We start from the raw sequence: 26,307 nt of genomic DNA on the forward strand, positions 1-26,307 counted from the left end.
TATAAAACCATATTATATTGTTAAGCTTACCATACTCATTATCAAAGCGCTTGAGTAAAAAATTATTGAGCTTTTTGGTATTCCCTTAAAACCAGGAACTCAGTAGATTTTACCATATTCTGATTGTTTTGTCCATGCTTTTTTCTCAGTGAATAACTAATAGTTTGTAAGTTTCAAAAGCATAAATTTATGCATATTGTTTAATCGATATTAAATGATCTGAAAAAAGGAATTTATTCAGAAATTTAAATTTTTAAGAATTAAATGGATAAATAAATTGGTAAATGAGAAGATTTAAATAAATTACCATGTACTTGTAGGTTTGCCATTCCAAGCTGAATAAGAGCCATCATCTTTCCTATACGATAACTGATTACCGTAACCTAGAAATAACACATAAATTATATAATTAATTAATTAAAAACTCATAATTAATGATTTTAAGATTAAAAACATCAAAAATATGGCTTAAGAAAACTGAATTTTCCGTGAACCGAAAATGCCAGTAAATTTCATGAAAAATATTGTTAAGTTTCTTTAAAATTTGAATTATTTTTTTCCTAGTTTCAGAACCAGAAAAACTTCAGCTAGTTACCTGAAATCTCAAAAATATAAATATATTTCCCAAATTAGCAATAAGTATCTTCGAAATTATCAGTAAGATAAATAAATAATCCCAAGACAACAAATGTTCTTTACAAACTTCATTAGCTACGCTACAAAAACATACAAATCTGAAATAACAGTCGACATGTTTCAAGCGCTCAAAAATAGACAGCTATTTTCAAGACTTGCCAGAGGTTAATGAAAAGAAACATTCATTCTTCATTATTGAAAATGGGCATTCTTGAACTGTTTCTTCTCATTGACGTCTAGCAAGTCTAGAAAAAAGGCACCTATTTTTGATCGCTTGAAGCTTGTCGATTGTTATTTCCGATTTGCATGTTTTTGAAGCAAATGATGTTTTTAAGCAAGTAAAATCAGAAAGTTACTTTAAAATTTCGGAATAAATAAAATTATTAAATTGATACAGAAATGAAACCTATGTTCTATACATAGTAACAGGGAATCGAACCCCGCTCTTCAGAACATGACAACGCTGTTCAGACAAAATATTGCACAGTTTTCAATTTCCACTTTCTTGCGATTTTTTGTAACATTGTACTAAAAGTGAGGAAATTTAATACAAATGTTCCTTTATCTTTTTAAGACAAATGTTCCTTTATCTTTTACTCACCATGTTTCTTTCAGCTTAACTGCTTATTTTTTTCCCACTTAAAAAAGCAGTATTTTTATAGTTCACAAAATTTAAGGTTATAAAACGTTAGAAACGAAATGTTTCTTAAGACGGTGTCATTATTATTATTCCTTTTTTCAGAAATCACTATGAAAGTGTTTCATTTATTTTTCTAAAACATCACATTATATTTGCCGTTTCAAACATTTTCAAATTCTGATTCAAATTTGAAAATGAATTTTAAAATATTTTCAAAAAATGACGTATTAAGTAATGTGTTTCTCTCTGTTTATGAAAAAGAAATTTATTCTGCTAAATTCTGAATAAAATTTATTGATGAAAGGTCAAAATTTTTTCTGCTCAACAAGATAATAATCACAATACATTAATAATGCTTATTATTATTATTATTATTATTATTATTATTACCGGCCAGTATGGTCTGGCTAGTCGGGCGTTGGGCCCATCTCAGAGAGGTCCTGAGTTCGAATAGCACCGGCTGAAAACTCACCATGTGTAAAATGGTAATCGCTACACACTAAATCTGATTCAAGAACACAAATCAATCGGGATCAGAGTTTGATTGCACTCAGATTCGGGTCAAAACTACAATCTGCGAATGGATAATTGGCGTGTGAATGAGTCCTCCCGGTAAAACGGGCTGTGATGTATGTGTTTGATAAAAGACGAATTCTTGTCCATAGATGACACCACTGGAAAAGCGCACCTCTCTACCTCAAATAGGTTTGCTGTTATTGGCAAGTGGCGTAAGACAGCAATAACATTATTATTACCACTCTTCCAATGCTCACAAACATATCAACCGTGAATCGAACCTCACTCTTCAGAACTTGACAACGCTGTTCAGGTAAAATATTGCTCCAGATAATATAATATTTTCATTTTCCGCTTCCTTAGGATTTTTTGTAATATTGTACTAAAAATACAGTATTGCAAAGATACATCAAGAATTAAGATACATTTTTCAAAGATTAAAAGTGTCGCAGAAATATACACTTAATCTGTTGTAATGTAATGTCTAAGTTTTCAATCTTTCTAAGTACTGTAACGTATCAAGCTATATTAAGAAACAGTTCTTTGTTTTATTTTTAAAAAAAACATTTATTTCACACCACAACAAATACAGTAACGACATTAAATTACCCGTAACGGGTTAATTATAATCTTTCAATAAAATATAGAAAATCCCGTAGCGGGTTAGAATAAATTTACGAATTCCAAAAAACCAAAAACTACTCCAAAATATCAACAACTCTCTGTTCTAATTTTATCGTCTGCTTTCATTTTTTTATTTATCTCTTTATGTGTTTAGTTTAGTTTATTCATGCTTTTGCTAGCTCGTTATTTCTTTAATATTTTTACTTTTATTAATGCTTTTGCTAACCAATTATTTTTTATTATTTTTAGACTCTTGTGCAGTCTACAAGTAAATAATTTTGTGAGTTATTAAACTTTATTTAATAAATCTTTAATACAGCAACAAAATATTTTCTTTTCTGAGAACTTAAAATTCATTTTGTTATTAACAGGCAAAATTTGTAGAATTCAGATATCAGTTCATTTCAGTATTACTAAAAATAAATGATAATAACAAAAATTAAATCAATTGAACATTTACCATCACGTATGAATGCGTATCCCTTTTCTTCAATTTCAGGAGTTATTTTTCCAACGCTTCTTAAATATTGCATTGTGTATAATGTTGGAGCTAAGAACATCATATTCTGCTCGCCACATCCTCTGGGTTTCGTCAACAGTGCATCAGGATTGTTAATTGCTGTTTCCACTGTAGGTCCGAATTGATCACCTAATCCAAGAAAAAATTACCCTTTCTTTAACCTTTTATTTCATGGATGAGCATATATGTGGATTTTTACGATGTAAAAAATGTGAATACTATTTATGAGTTAAATATTTTTTAATTAATCGTTTTTTCGGATTCATGTTTAAGAAGAGTCATGTTAAGGCTTTGGTTTATATTGATAATGTTAAAAAGCCTTAGGGGCCATTGATAAAATATTGCTGCATATTTTTTTAAACATTTTTGAATCTCGCCTCCCTTTTATCAAAACAGCGTATTCACAACGCTTCGCTTGTCACATGCCATGCCATATTACGTGATCATAGTAAAAAAAAAAAGCAGTAGGGGAGAGTGGGGTCAATTGTAACAGGGTACGATTGTAACAGAGAAAAAATTTCGAGTGTCGGGCTCTAGATTTGGTTCCTAGGTGGCGCACGAGGTGTATTTTATAAATCTACATGTACACCCCTGCTGGCAACCATTTTTATGTACTTTTGAAAGAGTTACATCACAAAAGATATTTTCACGCTACGTAAGTACTTTTTTTGGTATTAGAATATTATATTGCAACAAAGTAATTTTGTTTAAACAAATAAAAATTATTAACCGAATATGTAAGTGGAAACCTTTATTAACATTTCAAAAAAAAAGATTAGTTTTGTTAATTAACTAGCATTATTTTCAATAAATGAAGCTGAAATGGCGTCTTAGGGACGATTGTAACAATAAGTAAAGGGACGATTGTAACAGCTGAAAATAAATAATCTTATGTTTACAAACCATTGCTTAACTCTTTAAGAACCACCAATAGTTTCCCATATCATTTATATTATGTTGCGTGTGCATTATTTTATTTGTCACCTTTCACAGCATAAATTAAAATTTTTAACCCCTTAAAGTTAAAAGTTTAACCCTTTAGGTCTCTGCTCATTATTTTTTTTTACTACTGAAATATCACTACTATTTTGATCAATAAAAAAAATCTATCACAACTATGATAATATGTGTAATTAACTATGTTTTAGTTGAATTTATGAACTATTACCATTGACCCCGTAAGTGGGGACAATTGTAGCAAGTGCACGACTGTCAAAAATTGTTAATAACTAATATAATAACATTTTAAATAAGATATTTATTTATTTTTTTTTTGCTAGTAGAGGATAGTCTACTTTACTCGTCTGTCAATTACTACTACACTGGTTATCATAAATTAAGGAAAAATCACAAAAATAGCGATAACTCTTTCAAAAGTAAGCCAAACCGTGCAAAATTTGCATATGTTGTCCACTAAGAGTAGCTGAGTAAAATTGCAATATGCAAATTAGTGGCGCTGCACTCGGCTTACGTCATCTGCCTGGAGCATAAAAGTCCAAGTTTGAGAGAAAGCACACAAATTTTACTGTGATTGCGACATTGAAAATCTGAGATAGCCAATTCGTAATAATGACCTCTAGGCATCATTTGCCTGAAGAACTACGATGGAGAGCCATCGGGAGACTAGAGGCAGGGCAGAGTCAATCAGAAGTGGCCAGATGGCTAAATGTGAGTCCATCTGTGGTTCATAGACTTTGGAGGCAATTTCAAACCACAGATTCGGCATCTAGGAGGTTCAGTCAAGGACGGCCAACTGTTACGACCAGTGCCGATGACCGATATTTGACATTAAGTGCACGCAGGAATAGAACCGCTACTCCGACACATCTTAGATCCTCTCTTGCTGCAGCCACCGGAAGGTTGGTGTCAACGTCAACTGTGCGCAGAAGGCTCCACGAAGGTGGTCTGTATGCGAGACGACCAGCCATTTGCGTGCCGCTCACATCACGCCATAGGAGAGACCGTTTGCAGTGGGCCCGACAACATGTCCACTGGACGTCAGATCAATGGAGGCCTGTTCTCTTTACGGATGAGTCCAGGTTTAGTCTAGAAAGTGACAGTAGACGTTATTTGATATGGAGAGAACCTGGGACCCGTTATCATCCATCAAACATCCGTGAAAGAGATGCATACGGAAGAGGCAGTGTCTGTGTTTGGGGAGGCATATCCTTAGGAGGGCGCACATACCTCCATGTCTTTCCAAGGGGAACCGTGAATGCTCAGGTTTATCGAGACAACATCCTTGATGCTTATGTGCGCCCATATGCCGGGGCAATTGGTGATTGCTTCCTGTTACAGGACGATAATGCAAGACCACACAGAGCTCGCATTGTTGATGATTATCTTCAACAGGAAACAATTACTCGCATGGAGTGGCCAGCTCGATCCCCGGACTTGAATCCTATCGAGCACGTTTGGGATGCTCTAGGGAGGCGTGTATCTGCCATCAATCCGCCCCCTCAGACCCTTGCCACGCTTGCAACTGCTTTACAAGAGCAATGGCTCTCACTTCCTATTGAACTGATAGACCGCATAATTGAAAGCATCACACATCGCTGTTTGTGCTGTATTGCTTCTAGAGGCAATCATATTCCATATTAAAGGTACTTTTTCTACTGCAAACCGATACTTCCAATTTGTTTATTTTATACATGTGCTAATTTCTATACTACTATTAATGTCTGATAATTTCTTTTTATGTTGTTTAATACCTTACTATGTGTTGTATATTGTGGGTAAGTTTCATAAAATTCCATGTGTAATTTCTTGAGTTATCGCGATTTTTGTGAATTTTCCTTAATTTATGATAACCAGTGTAATAATATATTGGATTTTTTGTTAGTTAAAAATAGTTAAGTAGAAAATGTTACAATTGACCCCGCTCTCCCCTACGTTAAAAAGATCTTATTTCAAATATTATTTTTAAAATTTTGACTGTGTGTTTTCATGGCATTTGCGAGCATAAGACTAAAAAGTTTTGCATGTGTACTTATTTTTCCGATTTTAAATGTTTTATTCCAATCAAAATGTGGGCTGTTACACTTCTTGTCAGCCCTCCATCTTGTTAGAAATTATCACAATTTCACGAGAATTATCACAATTTTGCATTACCCCATCTGTTAAAAAAAACGTGATATGGGAACAGTCCCTAACCTTTTTACGTTTAACTACTTATGTAAAATATTTACCAATGTATATTTTTAATTATTTTTTTAAAAAAAATATTCACTGAACAAAACTGTAAAAGTGCTGTATTGCGGTTCATTATCAATAGTTACAAAAAACACTCCAAAGCATTACTCTGGGGAGCATTTTTTTATCTTGTTTTCTAACAGTCGAAGAATTTTTAACAGATTTTAGATACTTCGCTAATTTCAAGTCTGCAATCGGTTTCTCTCCCCAAACTACAGTTTTTTTTTCTTTTTTTAAAAAATACTTTAGTCAATTTTTGTCAAAACACGTAAGTTTAAAAACGTTATATATAACAGGAGGCTACGTAAGTGTTACAATACATTTCTAGAATGTTAAGACACATTATTAGGATTAAAATTGCATTGAAACGCAAGCTCAGAAATGTCGCCATAAGCGGCTAGAAGCGCCCTTCTATTATTTACTGTTCTTCTGAACAGGTTTTAATAGGGAAGCACTCCTAACCACGTATAATTTGTCTACGGTAAGAACTGCCCCCGCCACAAAGTTTGAGGCCGTCTGCTGCTATGGAAACAAGGATAACGCATTTCAGGGAGGGTAGCTTCTCTTCACTTTAAAGCTAACACAATAAATCGAAGAAAAAGATTCTTTCGCCGACCAGACCGAGTCAAAACCTGTCCTAAACAATGACCCTACTTGAAATAGTTATACCTCATTACCATATTCACTACCAAGGGTCCATACGAATGGCTAGGGGAGTTCTTACTTTAGACAAACTATGCAACTACATTTCTGGGCAATGATTTGTATGCTATTTCGACCTTAACGAGGTGTTCTAACTCCTCTATAGATGTTTGTCGCAACATTTAGGTCACCCCCTCTTACAAATAACGTTTTTAATATTTAACATTTCAACAAAAAATTAAATAAAAGTATCAGTTTAAAAAACGGAACAAAACTAATTTCATATTTGAAATTCTTATACCCGATTTAGGCAAGATCACATATTTGCAAAGATGCAACAAAAAATTTGTTCCTCAGTGTTATTTGGAAAAACTTCAGTATTTATGCAATACGAATTTCGTACTATTCATCATTGGTATGTGCTTATAACTTAAGTAAAAATATATATTAATAAAATTTATTAATGAAACAAAAAATTATTTAATACAAAGAATTACAGTTAAAGAAAAAAAATGTCTCTCAAATTAAATAAAAAATTCTCTATACTCAACCTAATGCAGTTATAGTGCAACTTTCTGTTCCAGGAACGAAATCTTTTGGAACGGGAAGTTTTATAGCAGTCACTTGTAGATTCTGAGACGTATCAATGGAATCTACAATAAAACAAATTTTATTTTTAGAAGACTGTATTATTTCTAAATCCAAATCTAAAATACATATGTATTTATATGTGCATTTAAATGTATCAATTTTGAAACTTTTGGTTCTAAACTTTATTTGATTACGAATTTACTAGAAAAAATAAATTTAATAACTAATATAAATGTATTTAATATCACCAATTTGCTAAACAATTGTTTATGAAGATTTTTGCAGTTTTCAGCGAAGATTCACTAACGGCAGTTGAGAATATTTGAAGACAATTGTGAAACTTTTATTTGTGCTTCTTTTTACTAAGCATTAGTTGTAATAAATTGGTTTGCTTACAGACGTAATTAGTTGTAAAAAAATTAAAGATAGTTCATTTTTAGATTTCAAATTAATTGGTTTCGTGACTTACTCAGAATAAGTAAACAATAGTTCATAGTTTAACATTAATTTTCAAATTAATTGTTCTTGTGACTAATTCTTAAATTTTCAGTTCACTTTTAGCAATAGATTACACATTTTTTATTAATTAACAAAAATTAATTGAAATTTCGAAAATAAAAATTTTAATACAAAAATATATTTTTGGACCACAAAGAGCATTTAATGATTAAAGTGTGTTTTCTAAACAGGCAAATCTACTTAAACACATTGTAAAAAATTCCGCATCAAATTACGGTACAAAATACCGACACTTTGGGTGCATCATCCGCAAAATCCCTTTTACCATAAAATCCATTTTTACCATAAAATCTATTTTAACCGTTAAATATTTTACTGTAATTTTTACAATAGCACTTATTTAATTAGAATGATTCAGTGATTTTACGGTAGTTATTATTGTAAAAATTTGATCAAATTTTTCGTTCCGTAACATGTTTCTAAAAATGGAATTTACGGTAAAAAGTATCGGCGAGCTGAGTGCAGTAATTATTGTAAAATATCCTCGAAAACATAATTTATTCATTTGGCGTTTAATAAAATAAATGCTGATTGTTTTGTTAAATATTTTTTTAATACTAACGAATTAAAATTAAAACATTTTAAGACTATAATGACGCTCTTAAAGTTGTTTCTAATAATCGATAAGGAATTTTCACAGTTGAAAAATTTAGCAAAAGTTCCACACGTATACCATGAGTAAAATAAAATCTAATAATAACACGTATGCTGAGTATAACATGTTTATAAACAGAAATTTTCACCCACAATCACTATGCTATTTTGTAACTTCTGTCACTAATGTCCTGATTTTTTTTAGATAGATAGGTTTATCTTGGAATGGTAAGATAGTAAAATAAGTAAAATATTTATAAATATCTGTTACAAAGAATACACCAGAAAAGAGATCATTTGTAATATGTCTTTTGGCTCTTCGTTGCTGATTTGTTGGATCTAGTTTGATTGGAATATCGACTTCAACAAGGTAACCTTCAGGCTAAAATAAAAAAATTAAAAAAACATAATGTTATTCCAAATAGTCTTTTCTGTCATACGATCTAAGTTTTAAACTTTATTTTAAAAAAAATATAAATGATTATTTTTGTAAAGTATTAAAATATTATTTTGAAGAAAACATTCCATATGTCACGGCAGTTCCATATTTCATTTCTCTGCAATAACATCGGTTAATAAAACCCATATTGAGGCTGTTTTTCGAAGGCTAGGCAATCATATGAACTTACACTTTTTGGTAAATAATAGGCTATTTGACAAAGCCCAGAGGTTCGTTGAATTGGAGATGAATATAACAGTCTTAAGACTTTAAAATTTTCATTATTCGTCCCTTCTAGAAACTATTTGCACCACACAATTAGAGCTCAAATTACTGCATAATACAGCAAAACACAGGCTTCAAAGCCTCAAAACTCAGACGGTTCAATGAGTTAACTCATTAGAGACTCGCAGGTCTGAAAATTATTGCAATCACAATTAGACTAGACCAGGGCTGTCCAACTGCAAAGTAGCCCACGGGCCAGAATTCCGGTCACTGATCAACTGGCGGGCGGTAGTTTGAAAAAGTTGAACAATAACCTCTTTACCTCTTATACAATTACAATTAATAGTTGAATTATTAATTACAAAACAATGGTACAGAAGGATTATAAAACAATTTTCTTACATTTTAATGGGAAAACTGAGGCCGATCAGCCTGAATAAGAAGTTGGCGGGCCGCCAGTTGGACAGCCCTGGACTAGACTATTCGTATGGAATTAATTAATTAAATACGGAGTGCCGAGCTTAAAGCTCGATTCCAATCCTAATAAAATTATAAATTGAATTAGAATTTTTAACATACTAGAATTTTCATTAAATCTTATAAACATATAAAGAGAATTATGTTTCATTACGTTAAATTAATGTTTTAAATTGGTTCATCATATAGTACTTTAAAAATTGCTTAATCTAAAAACTTTTGTTTAGAAAGTTTCTGAAATATGGAAAAATGATTTTCTTCCAATATCAAGGGTGCCAGAAAAATACACAAAGTGTTCCGTAATCATTGTCATTAGTTTAACATTTAGAATCTTTATCAAAAATGAAGTAAAAGAAATATACGCATTAGGGTTGAAAATCAATAATTAAGCAAAAACAAAACAAAGAAGCTACGAAAATCTCTCGAATAAATAGTGTAAGATGTGGAATGAAATAAAGAACCCTTTTGATTACCTAAAGAAACTTCTAATAATTGCCTTTCAAATCCTCTCTGTTTTTTCAAGCAGTAAAACAGGTTTCGGGGTCTTCAACGTCGCTTTAGTCACAAGTGATTCAATAAATTTCAATAGCCTTTTTTTTACTAGTTTTAATATTTGTTTCTGGACTGTAATGATTAAACAACTTTTTTATTTTACTTTTTCAAGAGTTTCTAAAAATGAATATGAAGAATAATCGCTATGGAATCGCGCAATTTATTTTCTACTTTGAGTTAGTCAAATTAACGAAAGTATAAATTAAAGGCAGACGTGGTGGCTCTGGGGATAGAACACTTGCTTCCCATTGAGGTGACGTAGGTTCAAATTCCAATGATATTTGATCGATTTGAATTTCTCTCCCAACTCGCACCGAAAAAAGGCCTGACGTAAAATATCCCCAGTGGTGGACAGATCATGGGTTAGATTTCTATTGCCGTCGGGCTAACAGTAGGAGGTTTTTGTGGTGTTTCTCTGTATGTCACGCAAATATGAATTAAATCTCTCAAAAAAGGCAAGTTTTTCCCGATGGATAAAAAAGTACGGAGTTGAACATTGGGAGCCACAAACCAGAAAATGGGACGGATATTCAAGCAAGTTATAAAATGAAACAAAAATTTATTAAAAGATTTAATAAAAACTTCTTTTTTCAAACAGTTAGATTATAACAATGATATGTTTTTAACAATAAACAACCTATTTAAACAATTTAGATAACATTCAATGCTTTCAATTTGACATCACTGCCTTCAGAACTCAAGGCAAAACATCTATTTCCGAAGAAGATTGCAAGAATAACATGTTGTTGTTAATAAATAATTTATTTTAACATCTTACGATAACGTTCAATATCTTCTAATTAACATTACTGGATTCAGGACTCAAGGCAAAACTGAATAAGAAGATTATAACAATAATATGCTGATTAAAATAATAAACAACCTATTTAAACAATTTAGATAACATTCAATGTTTTCAAATTTGCATCATTGCCTTTAGAACTCAAGGCGAAACGTCTATTTCTGAATAAGAAGATTGCAACAATAATATGTTGTTAATAATAAACAACTTATTTAAACATGTTTCGATAACATTCAGTGTTTTCAAATTGACAACACTGGCTCCAGGACACAAAGGAAAACTTCTGTTTCTGAATAAGAAGATTATAACAACAATATGATGTTAATAATAAACAACCTATTTAAACTTACGATAACATTCAGTGTTTTTAAAATAACATCACTGCCTTCAGGACTCAAGGCAACAACTTTTAAATTGAACATTCCTTCTTTGAGGGGAATCACTGGAAATGTTGTAGTCATTGCTGATTGTGGATCAACAATCAATCTTTTGCGCTCACTTTTTTCTCCTTCATTGGCCCCGCTGCATACATCCTTCACTCCATACATGTAAACAACAGCCTACAATAAACAATTCGAAAAATTATATTTTTTTAAAAACAGCAAAATAGTTTAACTCGTGAGAAAAAATATGATTTCGAAGCAATATTATTTTTATTAAAACGAAAAACATAGTATAAAAATACAAAATCTAATTATTATATTGTAGCAGTGCAGTATGCCGAGTGTTCTTTAATTACAACCCTTAATGTATAATTTTAGAATCCTCGTCAAAAAAGTTTACACTTTACGAATCTTAACACAATAATTAAGAGAGAAAAAAATACGCTGTAGAAAACTAAGGAATCAATAACAGGTGAGAGTGAAAATTCGAAACATGTTTGATTGCTGGAGAAAACAGAAAAGAGTTAAAAGGTATTTAAAGATAGAAACAGCTCCACGCTTCATCTGGCAATTAAACTGGTTTCAATATTGTTCATGCTTACTTTTCTCATTATGTTTTTCGCTTATAATATTATTTTACGAAATCGTATTTACATTTCCTACTTAATAAAAATACACTTAGAGTGATCATTAAAGAACACCCAAAATAATTTGATATAGAAGTTGTATAGAATTTTTTAAAAAAAAAAACTGTAGAATTAAGAATCATTTGGATATTTGCATTGAAAAATAACTTAAGAATTAAAAAAATATTGTAATAGACGAAAATAAGTTTATTTGTAAAGGAAAGTGACTAAACCTCGAGCTTTCCTAGAACTTTAATATAGCTTTTATGTTTTTGTCATGTTTATAAAGCATAAAATATTTTGCTTAAGTGATTTACTGACAATCAAAATTTTAGTAAAGCTAAAGCTCCTGGACAAAATTATTCATGACACATATATGAATCTTTAATCCCAAAACGTTTTCAAAGAAGCGATATTTTTCAATTTTATGTCATTGAAATATCAGAAATAATTCATAAGAATTTTGTTTTGTTTTGACGCGATTATAAACAATGAAAATTTGCATAGCTCACTGCAGAATATTTTTATTGCGGATAGTGTCCTGGCTTGTTCATTTTATGTGAATTAAGCAACAAAGCTGTCAAAACAAAATTCTAAATTGCAGCGAATTCGCTTATCTGTAAACTCATAAAAACTAAATAGAAAACGGATGAAGGACTTATGAATCCCACGAAAATAGGAATTTTACTTCATATTTTTTGTACCCCAAAAGTTCAAATTTTGAGTCACATAGCATTCTATACTTCTTTTTTCCTAAATGGATTTGACCAGAAAATTCATATACTTAAATAACTGACTATCAATCATGAAATAAGATCTTATTGAGATGGTTATCAGTGAGAACGAGGTTTTATCTCATACGATTGTCAGACAGGAGGTATCCTTTTTTTTTTGGTACTGAACAAAACATAAAGTTATTGTTTCTCTCTTATATACTTCTATTCTACCTTAATAACTACTGACTATCAATCATGAGATAAGATCTCATTGAGATGGTTATCAGTGAGGACGAGATCTCATCTCGTGATTGTCAAATAGTAGATATCCATTTTTGGGCACTTTACAAAACAATGAGTTTTGTTTTCCTTTTTTATACTGTTATTCAAATACTTAAATAACTACTGTCTATCAATCATGAGATAAGATTTCATTGAGCTGGTTATCAGTCAGGAAGTTACGACGATGTCTCATCTCCTGTTATAGTCAGACAGCAAATATCCTTTTTATTAAAGTACGAAACATAGGGTTATGTTTCCCTCGTATTGAAATACCTAAATAACTACTGACAATCAATCAGGAGATGTGATCTCGTTTAGATGTTTATCAGTGAGGACGAGGTCTCGTCTCATGATTATCAGATAGTAGACATCCTCTCTTTTTTCAATAAAATATACCTCTTGAATGTTTTGATAAAAAAATATAATTTTCATTTGACACAACTTACACGTTTCAATATGTTTTTATATACATAAAATAAAAAAAAATTTTGTCCTGACCTGATATTTCGTAATTTATATAAATCTACTTACTGCCAATTTCTTTGTACCATAATTAAACAGAGTTGCCTGCACTTCGGTTTGTTCATTTCTCACAACAGAATACGGGAGATTCAACTGTAGAAATACTTTCTTCGTAGAAACTATTTTCTGTGGTTCGGCCACACATATTCCATAGTTGGGTGAAACAGACACCGCTTGTATGACCCAAGTTGTGATACTATGCGGCAAGCTCACGTCAAACACTTCTTGATTATCTGGTCTAAGAAATACAACATTGTAAACATTTAGTAACTCTCGAGCACTTTCATTGAATTTTTAAAAATAAGAGAGTAAAGCATGCCAAGTTTATAGACCTTAAAATATATTTTTCGAGCCTCCCAGAAAAAATCTGTACACTAAGGGTCAAAAATGAGAAAAAAAATCAAAAATGGTTTCAAAATTTAGGGACTCATTTAAAGACTAGAGCAAAATTGCAAACAACACAGTCTGTGTAATCGACGGAAGAATCTGGGAGCAGCTAAAATACATTTCATAAACATCTTCATATTTCATCGAGAATTAAAAATGCTTTTTATGCTATTAATCTCTTCAATAGAAATTCATTTTTAATGCCTTTTCGCTTAAATAAAATGCATAAAATGTTGCTATTTTATAATAATGAAAAATAAATAGCTCTCTCTCTTACACTACTAACCCCTTAACGATCGGTTAATTTTCAAGAAAACGGTCATAAAAGTGCCTATTTCTTTTTATCCCTGAAAATAATATAAAAGTATGTGTATGAACAATATATATATATTCATTTTTAATTTTTCATTTGTTTTTAGCTTGAAATTTTAAAAAATTACATTTTCAGGAAAAGTCAACATTCTATGACTTAATGTTGGTTTTCCAGCAAGCAAGGAAAATTTAAAAAAATTGTGGTTTAAACATTAAAAAAGAATTTTAGTAAACTTACGTATAATATAAATAAAGATTAGAAATTTTTTCTACAGTGATAACTTTCAAAGCATAAGATACAGAGGCCAACGCCACAATCTGGACAGTATATAGTACCGAGTTTCATTCCTATATCTCTAACTACCTCTCTCTATCTACAATTACATTAGGAATATCCTGGTACTGCCATTTGGTGGGTAAAATGAGAAATAAAATATTTTCCGGCCAAAAGAAATGAATTAGTTTTATTCTTATTGGAGCAGTATTACAGAACACTCCAGCCCGGAAATATCCCGGGAGCGAGAAATAGAGGGAGAAACCTCACCCCGTCATTTTCACGGGAGCGAGAACGAAGGGGCTAAGCAAAGTTTGATGGACCTAACACGAATATTATTGTTCTATGTGTATGAGTTTTGAATAAGTCTGCACTGTAAAATATTCTGAATCAAATTAAAGTTTAAAAAAAATCCGGCACTCAGGGGGCTGGTGCTTTTTACCGTAACAAATTACGGAACTAAAAATCTGATATACCTTAAAAAATAATGGTAGAACATTTCACGGTAAAAATAGATTTTACGGATCGTGAACACAAAGTGCTGATACTTTTCACCGTAATTTTTTACAGTGTAACATTTTTAGACTCATAAATTTGAATATTGAATACTTATTAGAAATTATTAACTAAAACGCTAAATGCATTTTACACTCTTTTAACTGAATTGTATCGTTAGGAGGAAGATAAACATCGTTTGGAATGAAATAATAAACTAAATTGAATTTCTAAAGTTGAACAGACAGTATGCATTCTTTTTTTTCTAAAAAATACCATCTAAGATTTTATAATAGATGCTTAATACTTCATGTCTCATATAGAATTTACAAAAAAAAATTGTTTACCCAATAATAATATCTTCCGCAAACCAAGTTTCTCTAAAATCGCTCCTGACCATTAATCCTTTCTCGAAGAACTCTTCTTCGTCTAGAGACACAAAGTTTGGCTCATCTATTCCTATTGCACCCATTCTAGCTAAATGCATTCCAGCTTCTAATAAAACAATTCTGACAGTTTAAAAATGTTCTACATTGATGGATATATCGCAGACTAGTTAAAAATATACACTATTAAACAATTCTGACTGTTTAAAAATGTTTTACATTAATGAATATATCTCAGACTAGTTAAAAATATACACTATTCAACAATTCTGACTGTTTAAAAATGTTTTACATTGATGGATATATCGCAGATTAGTTAGAAATATACACTATTAAACAATTCTGACAGTTTAAAAATGTTTTACATTGATGGATATATCGCAGATTAGTTAGAAATATACACTATTAAACAATTCTGACTGTTTAAAAATGTTTTACATTGATGGACATATCGCAGACTAGTTAAAATATACACTATTAAACAATTCTAACTGTTTAAAAATGTGTTATATTAATGGATATATCGCAAACTATTTAGAAATATACACTAACATAACGATTCCAACTGTTTAAAAATGTGTTATATTGATGGATATATCGCAAACTAGTTAGAAATATACACTAACATAACGATTCCAACTGTTTAAAAATGTGTTATATTGATGGATATATCGCAAACCAGTTGGAAATATGCACTTACAAAACGATTTCGACAAGAAACCAGGAAAGTCTCTAGCATTTTATAAACAGTCTAGCAGCTTTTATGTTTATTACAATGATCTTATATACTTTTAAATTAATAAGACAATATATAATTCTTCGCCCCATTAGCCTTATTTATTCCATGCTGTTTGTAATGAGTCTATGAAAATACTTCTCCAAGTTTCCATGACAAAAATATATTTCTGGAGTACTGAATTGGAGATTGATCGTTCACTGATTCAGGTCAAAATTACGATCTGTGTATGAATGAATGGATTCGCCCTGCAAAACGGGTGTGACGTGTGTGTGCGTGTGGCTGAAATCATATTCTTGAGCACATATGGTGTCTTTGAAAAACAAGAAACTCACCCTCTGCCTCAAGTTCGCTTAGTTTCCCAAGTAGGCTTGCTGGAAATTGTAAGTAGGTAACAGAAACAAGAACATATGATTTTCAAATAGAAAAAGTGCGATTGATAGATTTATTGCATACTTTGGAAAAACAGTTACATAAATTATGAATGACCATAAATTATGACCACTTAGGACTTAGGATAAGAATTTAAGGGTAATGTCTTTCTTGGCTGTTTCCAAGGGATCTCAATGTGTTTTACATTTATTGAGGGGTAACATCAAAGCAAATAATGGATTAAATAATTCCTTTGAATCCTTTTCTAAATCAAAATGACTAAATTTTAGTCGCTATGTATAATGGAATAAGCTGTTCAGTTAGAGAGTTCTAATAGACAATAAAATAACATTGCGTCTATAGAATAGCAAACGGGACCTTATACAATGATTGTTAAAATGGAAGGGTCGCTGTAACGGGGAATCATACAAGAAAGCCTCGACTATATTATCAGTACTTAGATAATACACGTAGTTTAGGATTTTTTTAAATTTGAAAAAGCTTTGTAGAATATTTTTGTACAATAGATGAAGTTTCTCAAAAAAAAAAAAAAACACTTTAAAAGAGCTACAAATTTAAAAAAAAGACAGAATCCCTTTCTCTTCGTTAATAGCAGACTTGAAGTGATTTAAAATAAAATAAAATTATTAAACATCTTTCAAACTTCCAACAAAAGAACTAGTACTTACTAGTACGTAACGTACAGTTACTAGTAAAATTAATCTACTTCTAACTTTCAAGAATCTATACAGAATCTTGAAAACTATCACATTATTTAGGAGCAGTAATATCGTTAACAATAAAAAAAAATGTTCTAAATACTTATTTTCTAGAACAATTCTAAAATTAAGCATTAGTTGCTTGATTTTGAAATAAGTTTTGAAATAAGAGTATGAATAGTGCGGAAATAACAATGTAACCATATTGATTCTCGTATAATACTGCAATTTTTTTTTTTTTAATTTAGGGACTGAACACTAAGCTTATTATTACTTCATGGAATAATACGTCTGAAATTTTAATCATTTCCCATAGCATAATCACCTAAAGAAGCTTTTATTTTAAATGTAACACTTCTAGGTACAAGTTGCTTCGAATCGCATGATAAATTGCTCGTCGAAAGTGGTGGTCAATTTATTGCAAAGACAGTTAATGTCTTAGAAATTTATTAATTTATGCTACATTTATTAGTAAATAAGTGTTAAAAAAATTATGAAATATCCACTTGAGTTAACTTTAAATGTTTTACCATCTTTTAGGGATACAATAGTTAAACATTATATACCTCGTTCGTAGTACTAAATGTGTCAAGAATATTACAATCTTTATTCGTGAAATATGAAAAGATAATTTTTACTCATTGCTTTCATTTCTGTGAATCCTCTTTCTTTTGCTTTCTGACAGCATTCCAAAAAGGCTCTAGAACAATTTGAATGTTCCCCTTTCAATTGTCGCACAACTATGTTAGTTCTAGTTTCACAATCTCTATTTTGGGAATCATGACTCATTCCAAGAGAGCAGCATTCTTTAGCCAGCCCAGAATAGTCACTCACTAAAAGAAACATGAATTAAAAATTATGCATAACAATGAACTCGTAAAATTTCGCGTTTTCAGTGAGTTGCATGTGCAACAAGTACCAAAATTGTTAGGGAAGCAACACGTTTGCGCAGTGAGTTGCAGTATAACCAAAGTCCTTTAGGGTCTCAATCAACATCTCCTGTAAAAGAGAAAGCCTTCGCATGGGTTACCACAAGCGAGAAATCCAATTCTTTAATTGTCCGACAATTGTAACATCTTAATTCAATTTCGCAAAGTTTAATGTTCCTTTCTTCGGACTACTAAAATTACCCGTGCGAAGGCCTTCTCTCTCCTAGGAGGTGTTGACTCAACACGTTTATCCAACAAGTGGAGGCAATATCGAAATCAGTTAGGAACGCAACACATTTGCACTATGAGGTACTATATTACCGAAATTCGTTCGGGACACAACACGTTTGTGCAGTGAGTTGCAGTAGTACAGAAATCGATAAGGAAAGTAACATGTTTGCGCAATGAGTTGCAGCTTTACCGAAGTTGATTAAAGACGCAATATGTTTAAGAATGAGTTGCAGCTTTACCGAACTCGATTAATGATGCAACACGTTTGCGCAGTGAGTTGCAAAACCGAAATCTGTTAGGGCGCATATTTAGGATGCAATGAGGTTCCCCTTGGGCTGAAGCAATTGACTCATAAGGGAGACATTAATATCACACTTTGGAACTCAGACCATCAGCACCCAAAAAAATTTATACTTAGTACAGCAAATCTTTTCCATGGCCGTTTCCAATTAAAACCAAACTTCCAACAAAACGAAACAGAATAGCTTTATTTATTCTGCGAAATTTTGTTTAGACTTTTATTCAATATTAAAATATTACTAGATTTAATAATAGCAATATTTAATGGTTTTTTCTTCTCTACTAAAAACAAGACACGTTTTTTTTCGGCATCAATTTTTAAAAAAAGCTACTATAACAGAAAGATGCATTTTTTATAAATTTACCGGAAATAAAACTTCCATCTATAATGAATATCTAAAGCACCATATATGAAAATATGCGGTTTATACCTTTGTTTCAATCTGCATTTGATTAGTGGGATAACTCTATTAGCAGCTCATTTAAGGCACTGAGCCATAAATGAGCCGTATTAACCATAAAGCCTTGATGGGGGTAGTGTTTTTCTATCTTGTCTGCTTCAAGTGTAAGGCACTTAAACTATGGCTTTTTTATTTTCCTTGGCTACAGAGCTTCGAAAAACAGCGTTAAGTTATTACTAAAATTCAATACATGTAGAACTTTGACAATATTGAAGACGTCTCTTAAAAATAATCAAAATTTGAATCAAAGTACTTCCGTGCGTACAACAGCTAGAATTCGGTTAATTTGTTATTTAAAATTAATTAAAGTGTAAGAATTGAAAGAGGAATTGGAAGAATTAGATCATTTAAATAAAGTTGTGCCGTATATTCGGCTTGGTTACCATTAAAGATTACACAGACGAGCAGGCTCAGGTGTTTTCTCCAGATTTTTCCAACTCAAAAAGCCACTCAGTTCAAACTCTGACAATTTCGATGGAGAAATGTTCGCAATATACCCGGCTCTCCAAAATATATTAGAAAGACCTGAAAATAGATTTGTCCTCCTCATCGACTGCCAGGCCGCAATTCACACTGTTTCAAAATATGTTCTTCTTCCTACAGCCATTGAATTCAATTGTAAAAAACATTATTAATGCTCTTCTGTCTAGTGGAAAGGAGATAACTCTCCAATGGATCCCCAGCCATTGTGACTTATGGAGTAATGAAAAGGCTGATAACCTTGCCGAAGAGGCATCTCTGTTGGATCTCCCTGTGTCACCGACAAATTTGAGAAATGTTAAACAAATTGTGAAACTAAAGCTTCGAACTCTCCGAGTTTCTTCCAACAGAGAGCAAGTTTCTGGAACGCGTTGGGAGAGCCTTCTGGCATCCTGTCTTCCGAAAAATCTCCCTAGAGCTATCTGTGTTTCATCTTTCCAATTGTTGACAGGGCACGATTACTTACAGGTGCACTTACACCGTGTTAGTCTTTCTGACTCTCCTAACTGTAAGTGCAAATAGGGCCCATATGAATGGCGGGCATCTACGGAACTGCTCTGCCCTCCAGGAAGCCCGTAATTCTTCTAGTTTCAAGACGCTCTCCGCCCCTGGAGATATTTCTTTGTTATATTGGACTGCAAGACTTCTCATTCTCGAGAGAGCAAATGATGGACGTAATTAATAAAAAAAAAAAGATTACACAGAGTACGAGATAATTTTGTCAATGGTAGCTGACATCAAGTAAAATTAGTACTTACATATTTCAGATCCAATTTCTCTTTTCCTTCTTTTAATAGCAACACAAGAAGCTATAAAAAGGAAGATGTAAATTAAACTAGATAAAATGAGCGGGTAAAGGAATCGATGCTACATTCAGATTAAACTCTTAACAAACAACTCTGAACAATTAAATGATCACATAAGAGAAGCTATTATAAAAAGTAAAAACTTGCCTTCATTTGTCTTGTAAGTTAATAAATGAAGGCAAGTTGCCTAGTAAGCTAACAGTGAATGAATGGAACAAAAAAAAGTGAACTTAGCTCCAAAAAAAGAAACGAACCATCATTTATAACCATTTGGTTGCTTTTAAGCGCTAAACTATTTTTTTAGTTTCATTCCTCCTAATTAATTTCTTTCATTGCATTATATTATTACAATAATGTATGTGAGCCATGAGATTTTCCTAACTCATTCATGTGGCCCTCTTAGCACATAAGGTTAAACATACCCTTAATTTAAAGAATCTTACCATTCCTCACTTTAATATTTTAGGAGGAAACTTTATTTTATTCAGCTGATTCCTAGCCCAACTAATTTTGTTTGCCGAAAAATAGTTTATTTACTCGATGCGTAAAAGTAATTACTTCAATCGTAACAAGATGAACGATTACGTGGATTTGAAAAATAATCAACTGTATTTAAAAGAAATAGTTAAACTTAAGAATATAGAATGCGTTTTACTATAAGAAGAAATAAATTAAGAGCAATTTCATTTGCTAACAATCTGTAGCGGAAATCTTAAATTGTATAACAGTTCAAAGTGCAAACAGTTTTTAACTTTCTTTAAACATTTATATTTTTAAAAATTTTGATATAATTTTTTTTCTTTATAACAGGCTACATCTAATAGCTTTCTCTTATTTCTTCTTTTTTTTTAATTATCCATTTTTTATAACATTGAACAACAAGTCACGTGGGAGCTAATAAAATTATGATTTCGCGAAAGATAAATTTTTCAACAACAATGGATAAATAATCGTTATTTTACGCAAAAAAAAACTGAAAAAATCATGAAAAAAACATTTGAAATTGCAAAAACTTTCAAACAAATTGAAATATTGAAAAAAACTTGAGTCAAGTTATTAATTTGAAATAATCATTTCAGCTTGTCAAATTTCAACCCTGTATTTGCATTTCAGGATGCCATAGATTTGACAACGCCTTTTATTGTTTACTTAAGTTTAACAGCTGATAATTCTCAAACTAATCATTGAATCTTACATTCTTTTATTCTATCGAATTCCTAGCATCAATTCATTTCAATGTATCCAACCTTCATAATTTTCAAGTTTTTAAATCTTATAGATTTTGTGCATCAAAACAAAATGTAACGTAAAGCGAAAAACAAATGATGAAAAACCTCATAAAAAGCTTTTAAAATTCCAATAACTTTGAAGTCAAATTGAATTTCAAAAACAAAAAGCTCTTGTTTAGTTTACAATTAAACATGGTTCTATCAGCAAGTCAAATTTTAATTCTGCAGTTGCATTCCTGCGACATGTAAACCAGTCCGCATTGTATTTTTGCTACAAGTTTAGTAGTTAATAATTATGGAACAAATCGAATTTTAGTTTTTTATTCCTTTGTACTCGTGTACATTTTCAACCTACTTTCATAATTTCAGGTTTCTAAGTTTTTGCCTAGAAAAACAGCTTTAAGATGAGTACCCAAAACAGCGATGGCAACGCGTTGACCTTACTATTTTTAAGTATAAAAAGAATTCCACCCTAATTTCTTTCATGTAATAATATGTAAACTGATAATTAAATTTTATAACATTAATAACTCAATCAAGCAGTGAAATGCTAGAATTATTATGAACTTACACGTTGTTGACGAGGGATTGTGAACATTGGATGCCATTATCAAACCAGCATTAGCCAAGACTTTGTCTGAGTCTATACCACCTCCCGGTCCACAACCTAAATCATGTTTAGCCAATTCTTTAAACACCTAAAAGAATATTTTTCAGAATAAAAGTGAACAATTTTATGAATGCACTAGAAAACACGAAATCCAAAGTGCTAAATAATCTACAGAGCATATCCATTTATGTTTTTGAAACATTTTAAATCTCCCAGAAAATATTCTAGTTGTACAAATGTTTAAAGATTTCAAAATTGTTTCATTGAGATAATCTTTAACACGTTGAATGCCATGGAGGTGACCGGCACTGAGTTTGCTCATAGCGCCACGGGGGTCACCGGGGACCGGTGAAGCCAAGATTATTAGAAACACATAATTCGAGAAAATTTTTAATGCTTTTAATTCTTTTAATATTATTATCGTTACAAAAATGGTTTGAAGAAATTAATGCAATACATACTGAGAAAATCATTTTGGTCAGACGGGCAAGCCATGTAAAATTAGCGTGGCATTCAGCGTGTTAAAGTATAACATCGTTTATGCATAAATTCTTAGGGTGTTTTGTTCAGAGCATATTTTTTTCTTAATTGCAAATGAAATCTCTTTAAAAACTTTTCCGAAGGTAAGTGAAGTTGATCTGGAAAAAAAAACTGTAGGAGTCTTTCATTTCATTTAAAAGACAGACTTCTGGAATAAGAGGATAGAAATAAGTATTTATTCATAAATAAAATTATCAGAATTCCTTTAGTGAAACAGAATTTAAAATTTCTTTCTCTGATATATCTGCAAGGAAAAAAAATTTTCTTAAAATTACAGTACTGTATGGTAATAACAATTCTGATGAAAAGAAAAAAAACATAATTCGGGTATTAAAAACCTGAATATGCAAATAAAAATTATTCATTTGATAATTTTTCCGTTCATATGGTAACGGCATATGAGAAATTGAGAAATTCTCGTTTTTAAAATTATAGTACTTATTACTACACATTTAGTTAAAAAAATACAAAACTGAACAGTAAATTCAACCAAATGAATGATTTTCAAGCCACTCTCTAAAGCATCACGATAAAATTATTACATTTTTATCAAATTTACAAAATTTTATTATATATTTTAAAACACGTATTTTAGTGCTATTTTTACCAAAATCATCACCGAAGAGCTTCGATAAAAGTTATCGATTTTTTTCAGTGTTATCATAAGGCCAGAAACAAGGTAAATATTCCCTAGTCTGTTAATTTTGACCATAGTTTCTTCAGCACATTCCGTATTTGCTTTCTCGGTGATTAATTTAATAAGTAATAACACTAGAAACTAATTAAAACATTTTTACAATATTTGTGAAATTGAAGAAAAATGAGGATATTTCTATGTTTCTGGGACATAGAATAAGTTATGTTGCTGCACAAAGATTATGTTGTGAAAATATTTCATAAAATACTTTTCGTATGTGAATGATTTAAATCCATCTAAAATAATTACCTTAGATCTAGTGAGAAGATCTTTCTTTGATAATGCGTAAACAGCTTCGTCGACTCCCAGAAGACCAACTAAAGTAGCTTTCGTTCCTCGGATCACTATCTTACCGTTATTACCAGGTTCCTTCACATCAAATTCTGGCACTATAGAGACCTTTAAAAAAATTTCCAAAACTTTCACTCTTTAAAACTATGCAATCATAACACAGGAAACTGCTTTTATAAACGAACTTAATTAATCTAAAATAATCACTGTTTAGTTCTATTTGAAACTTTTACTTAAAATAAGTATAAAGAAATCATTATTTAAAAAATTGATTTTGGAAAGAATTCTTATCACAATAGTAAAGAATCATTGTATTTTATTCATCAAATATGAGGATTCAACAAATGAAGTGCAAACACAAAATTGCAACATTTGACCGTAATCGGTAAAATAGTTCCTGAGAAATCGAATTTCAAATATACGACTTCTTTATGGTCTGCACTAATTAATTAACATATTTGAAGTCACCCCCTCGAACCATTTAGATTGAGTCCCAAAACGTGAAGATCTGATCATTTGATCAAAACTTATTCAGAGCGGTCTTCTTTTGGAACACTGTTCATCAATCTTCAGAGCATTCCAAATAATTATTTCTCATAAATTTATTGCCACTGTTGATAAAGTTGGTTTTAAGTAATTGAAGAGTTACGACTCGCAAGATTTGTGTAGCAAAAGAATGATTCGATTACTCTGTGTCATTTCAAATTTAATGTTTAAAAATGTTAATGTTTTAAAAATTTAATGTTTAAAATTGTATTGCTTCCAGTTTTTCACATCCTCAACTCGATTTTATATTCACTTAAAATGTTCTCATGTGATTAAATAGTGACGCTGCAGTGGCTGCAAAATTTCTGCCGCTATAACATATTTTCATTTGTGCAAGCATTGTTTATTATAAGGTAAGGTACCTAATTGATAAGGTAAATATATATAAACGCTATTAAGGAACTTTGCCTTTGTTCCCATTAAAACTAGTCTGATAACTGATAGTAACAGAAACAGAGAAGGATTCTTTTTGAAAATGTTATGTAAAGAAATTTAAATCTTTTTAAAAATATTAAAATAATTTAATTTTATTAAATTTTTATTTATTTATTTTTTTTAAAAAAATTCATATTTTTAAAATTTGAAAAAAAAATTTAATAATTTTGCAAATATTTTTTTTTGTAACTTTGTTTTTGATTAAATTTTTTTTTGTCCTTTTTTCAGTTTTTTTTTCTCTGGTTAATGAATTTTTATGAATGATAAACCAGAAATTACTTGAAAAAGTAAACATCCATTTGAAGACGGAAACAGATCAGTTGATATGCTGTCATCTTTTTGTTGTCAAGTTCTAATATGTGAAAAATGTAAGTTCTAATGTCCTCTTCTTATCTCTAAACAATCATTTAATTAAGATTTTTTTATTCATTCTTATTGGTCACTCGCCAGTTTTCCATATTGTACATGAGCAATCAGTAGATTAAATTGAATTAGATTGAATTAGATTTTAAGTTTCATGCATAGCAAGGCTTATTGGAAACCCCTTTGATTGCCTGACTTTGTTTCTATTATTTATCTTCACACTCCTCTAAGTCTTTTTTAATAGTCGAACTATTTCATTTATTCTGTTTAAATATTAATTTATGATTCCAGATGGGCATCCTTTTTTGCATTTCCTTTTGGACAAGAATTCTAAAAATATATATATACTATTAAAGACGATCATTACAGAACACCCTATATGTGACTGTCTGTGATATTTTATTTTAAATAAGTCAGTTTGGTTTTGAAAAATTTCTACATTACCTCAGCATTTTTATTGCAAGTATTTTCAACATCAATATTCAAAGAATCTACTAATAATTCGTCCTTGTAATGTGCGAAAACTGTAAGCCTAAAATTAGGTACCATATCTTGAGTAATTACAAATTCGACACGCTGCACTTTCACTTGGCCTTGCTGAAAAGGTTTCTGTAATATGATTTTGCCTTTCGCCGAAACCTTCAAAGAAATGAAAAATACAATTAAAAATTCAATTAGATAAAGAATTTTATTAGTTATAATTTTAAACCAGTTAGTTATAATTAAAATTCCTATGAATGGCTAAATGAATGTAAGCAATGACAAGCTTCCTAAAACCTTAAGAAATGTAGAAAACTTTCGGTGTATCCCTTAGCTTATGTTATGCTTACAGGGCGATGTGTGAACAAGCTTAATATTCTAGGAAGTTTTATTATTTTGATTTGTGTTTAAATTTAGGCGTAGTAATCATAAGAGTTTTCTGTAATTTATAATTTCTAACAGGTTCTGAGCCATAAAACAAATTTAAATAAATTAATATAGCAGTATAAATGAGGTTTAAGGTTTGCCAGCCGGGATATCCTGGTCGGTAGGGTGCCGGGCCCATGTTCGAAAGTTCATGGGTTCGAACTCCGCCGGCCGAAGATACTAAAGTGACTGATGCAAGTTAAATCTGTCAAGTCGCAAAAGTCCTCCATGTTCCCATAACAAATCAATATCGCCAATCCAGTACGCATTGGAGATCGATCGTTCTCTGATTCAGGTCAAAATT

At 31.0% G+C, this 26,307-nt stretch overlaps 1 protein-coding gene across 3 annotated transcripts in view; it reads right to left on the reverse strand.

The window, feature by feature from the left end:
• The window catches only part of LOC107446216 (A.superbus venom factor 1), a 91,791-nt gene that overhangs the window by 32,012 nt on the left and 33,472 nt on the right, over positions 1 to 26,307 (reverse strand). For all 3 annotated transcript variants that reach the window (XM_087152209.1, XM_087152211.1, XM_087152210.1), the window contains exons 13-24: positions 25,542 to 25,736; positions 23,712 to 23,861; positions 22,187 to 22,313; positions 20,339 to 20,389; positions 17,818 to 18,012; positions 15,314 to 15,461; positions 13,508 to 13,736; positions 11,320 to 11,529; positions 8,757 to 8,856; positions 7,322 to 7,423; positions 2,877 to 3,065; positions 308 to 383 (exon numbers count right to left, since the gene is read on the reverse strand). In XM_087152209.1, the coding sequence (XP_087008335.1) occupies positions 308 to 383; positions 2,877 to 3,065; positions 7,322 to 7,423; positions 8,757 to 8,856; positions 11,320 to 11,529; positions 13,508 to 13,736; positions 15,314 to 15,461; positions 17,818 to 18,012; positions 20,339 to 20,389; positions 22,187 to 22,313; positions 23,712 to 23,861; positions 25,542 to 25,736 (1,772 nt within the window). The remainder of the gene's footprint in view (positions 1 to 307; positions 384 to 2,876; positions 3,066 to 7,321; positions 7,424 to 8,756; positions 8,857 to 11,319; positions 11,530 to 13,507; positions 13,737 to 15,313; positions 15,462 to 17,817; positions 18,013 to 20,338; positions 20,390 to 22,186; positions 22,314 to 23,711; positions 23,862 to 25,541; positions 25,737 to 26,307) is intronic.

Source organism: Parasteatoda tepidariorum, chromosome 9 (genome assembly GCF_982258835.1).
Source record: "Parasteatoda tepidariorum strain Cologne lab strain chromosome 9, Ptep-v5.0, whole genome shotgun sequence".
NCBI classification, from domain to species: Eukaryota; Metazoa; Arthropoda; class Arachnida; order Araneae; family Theridiidae; genus Parasteatoda; species Parasteatoda tepidariorum.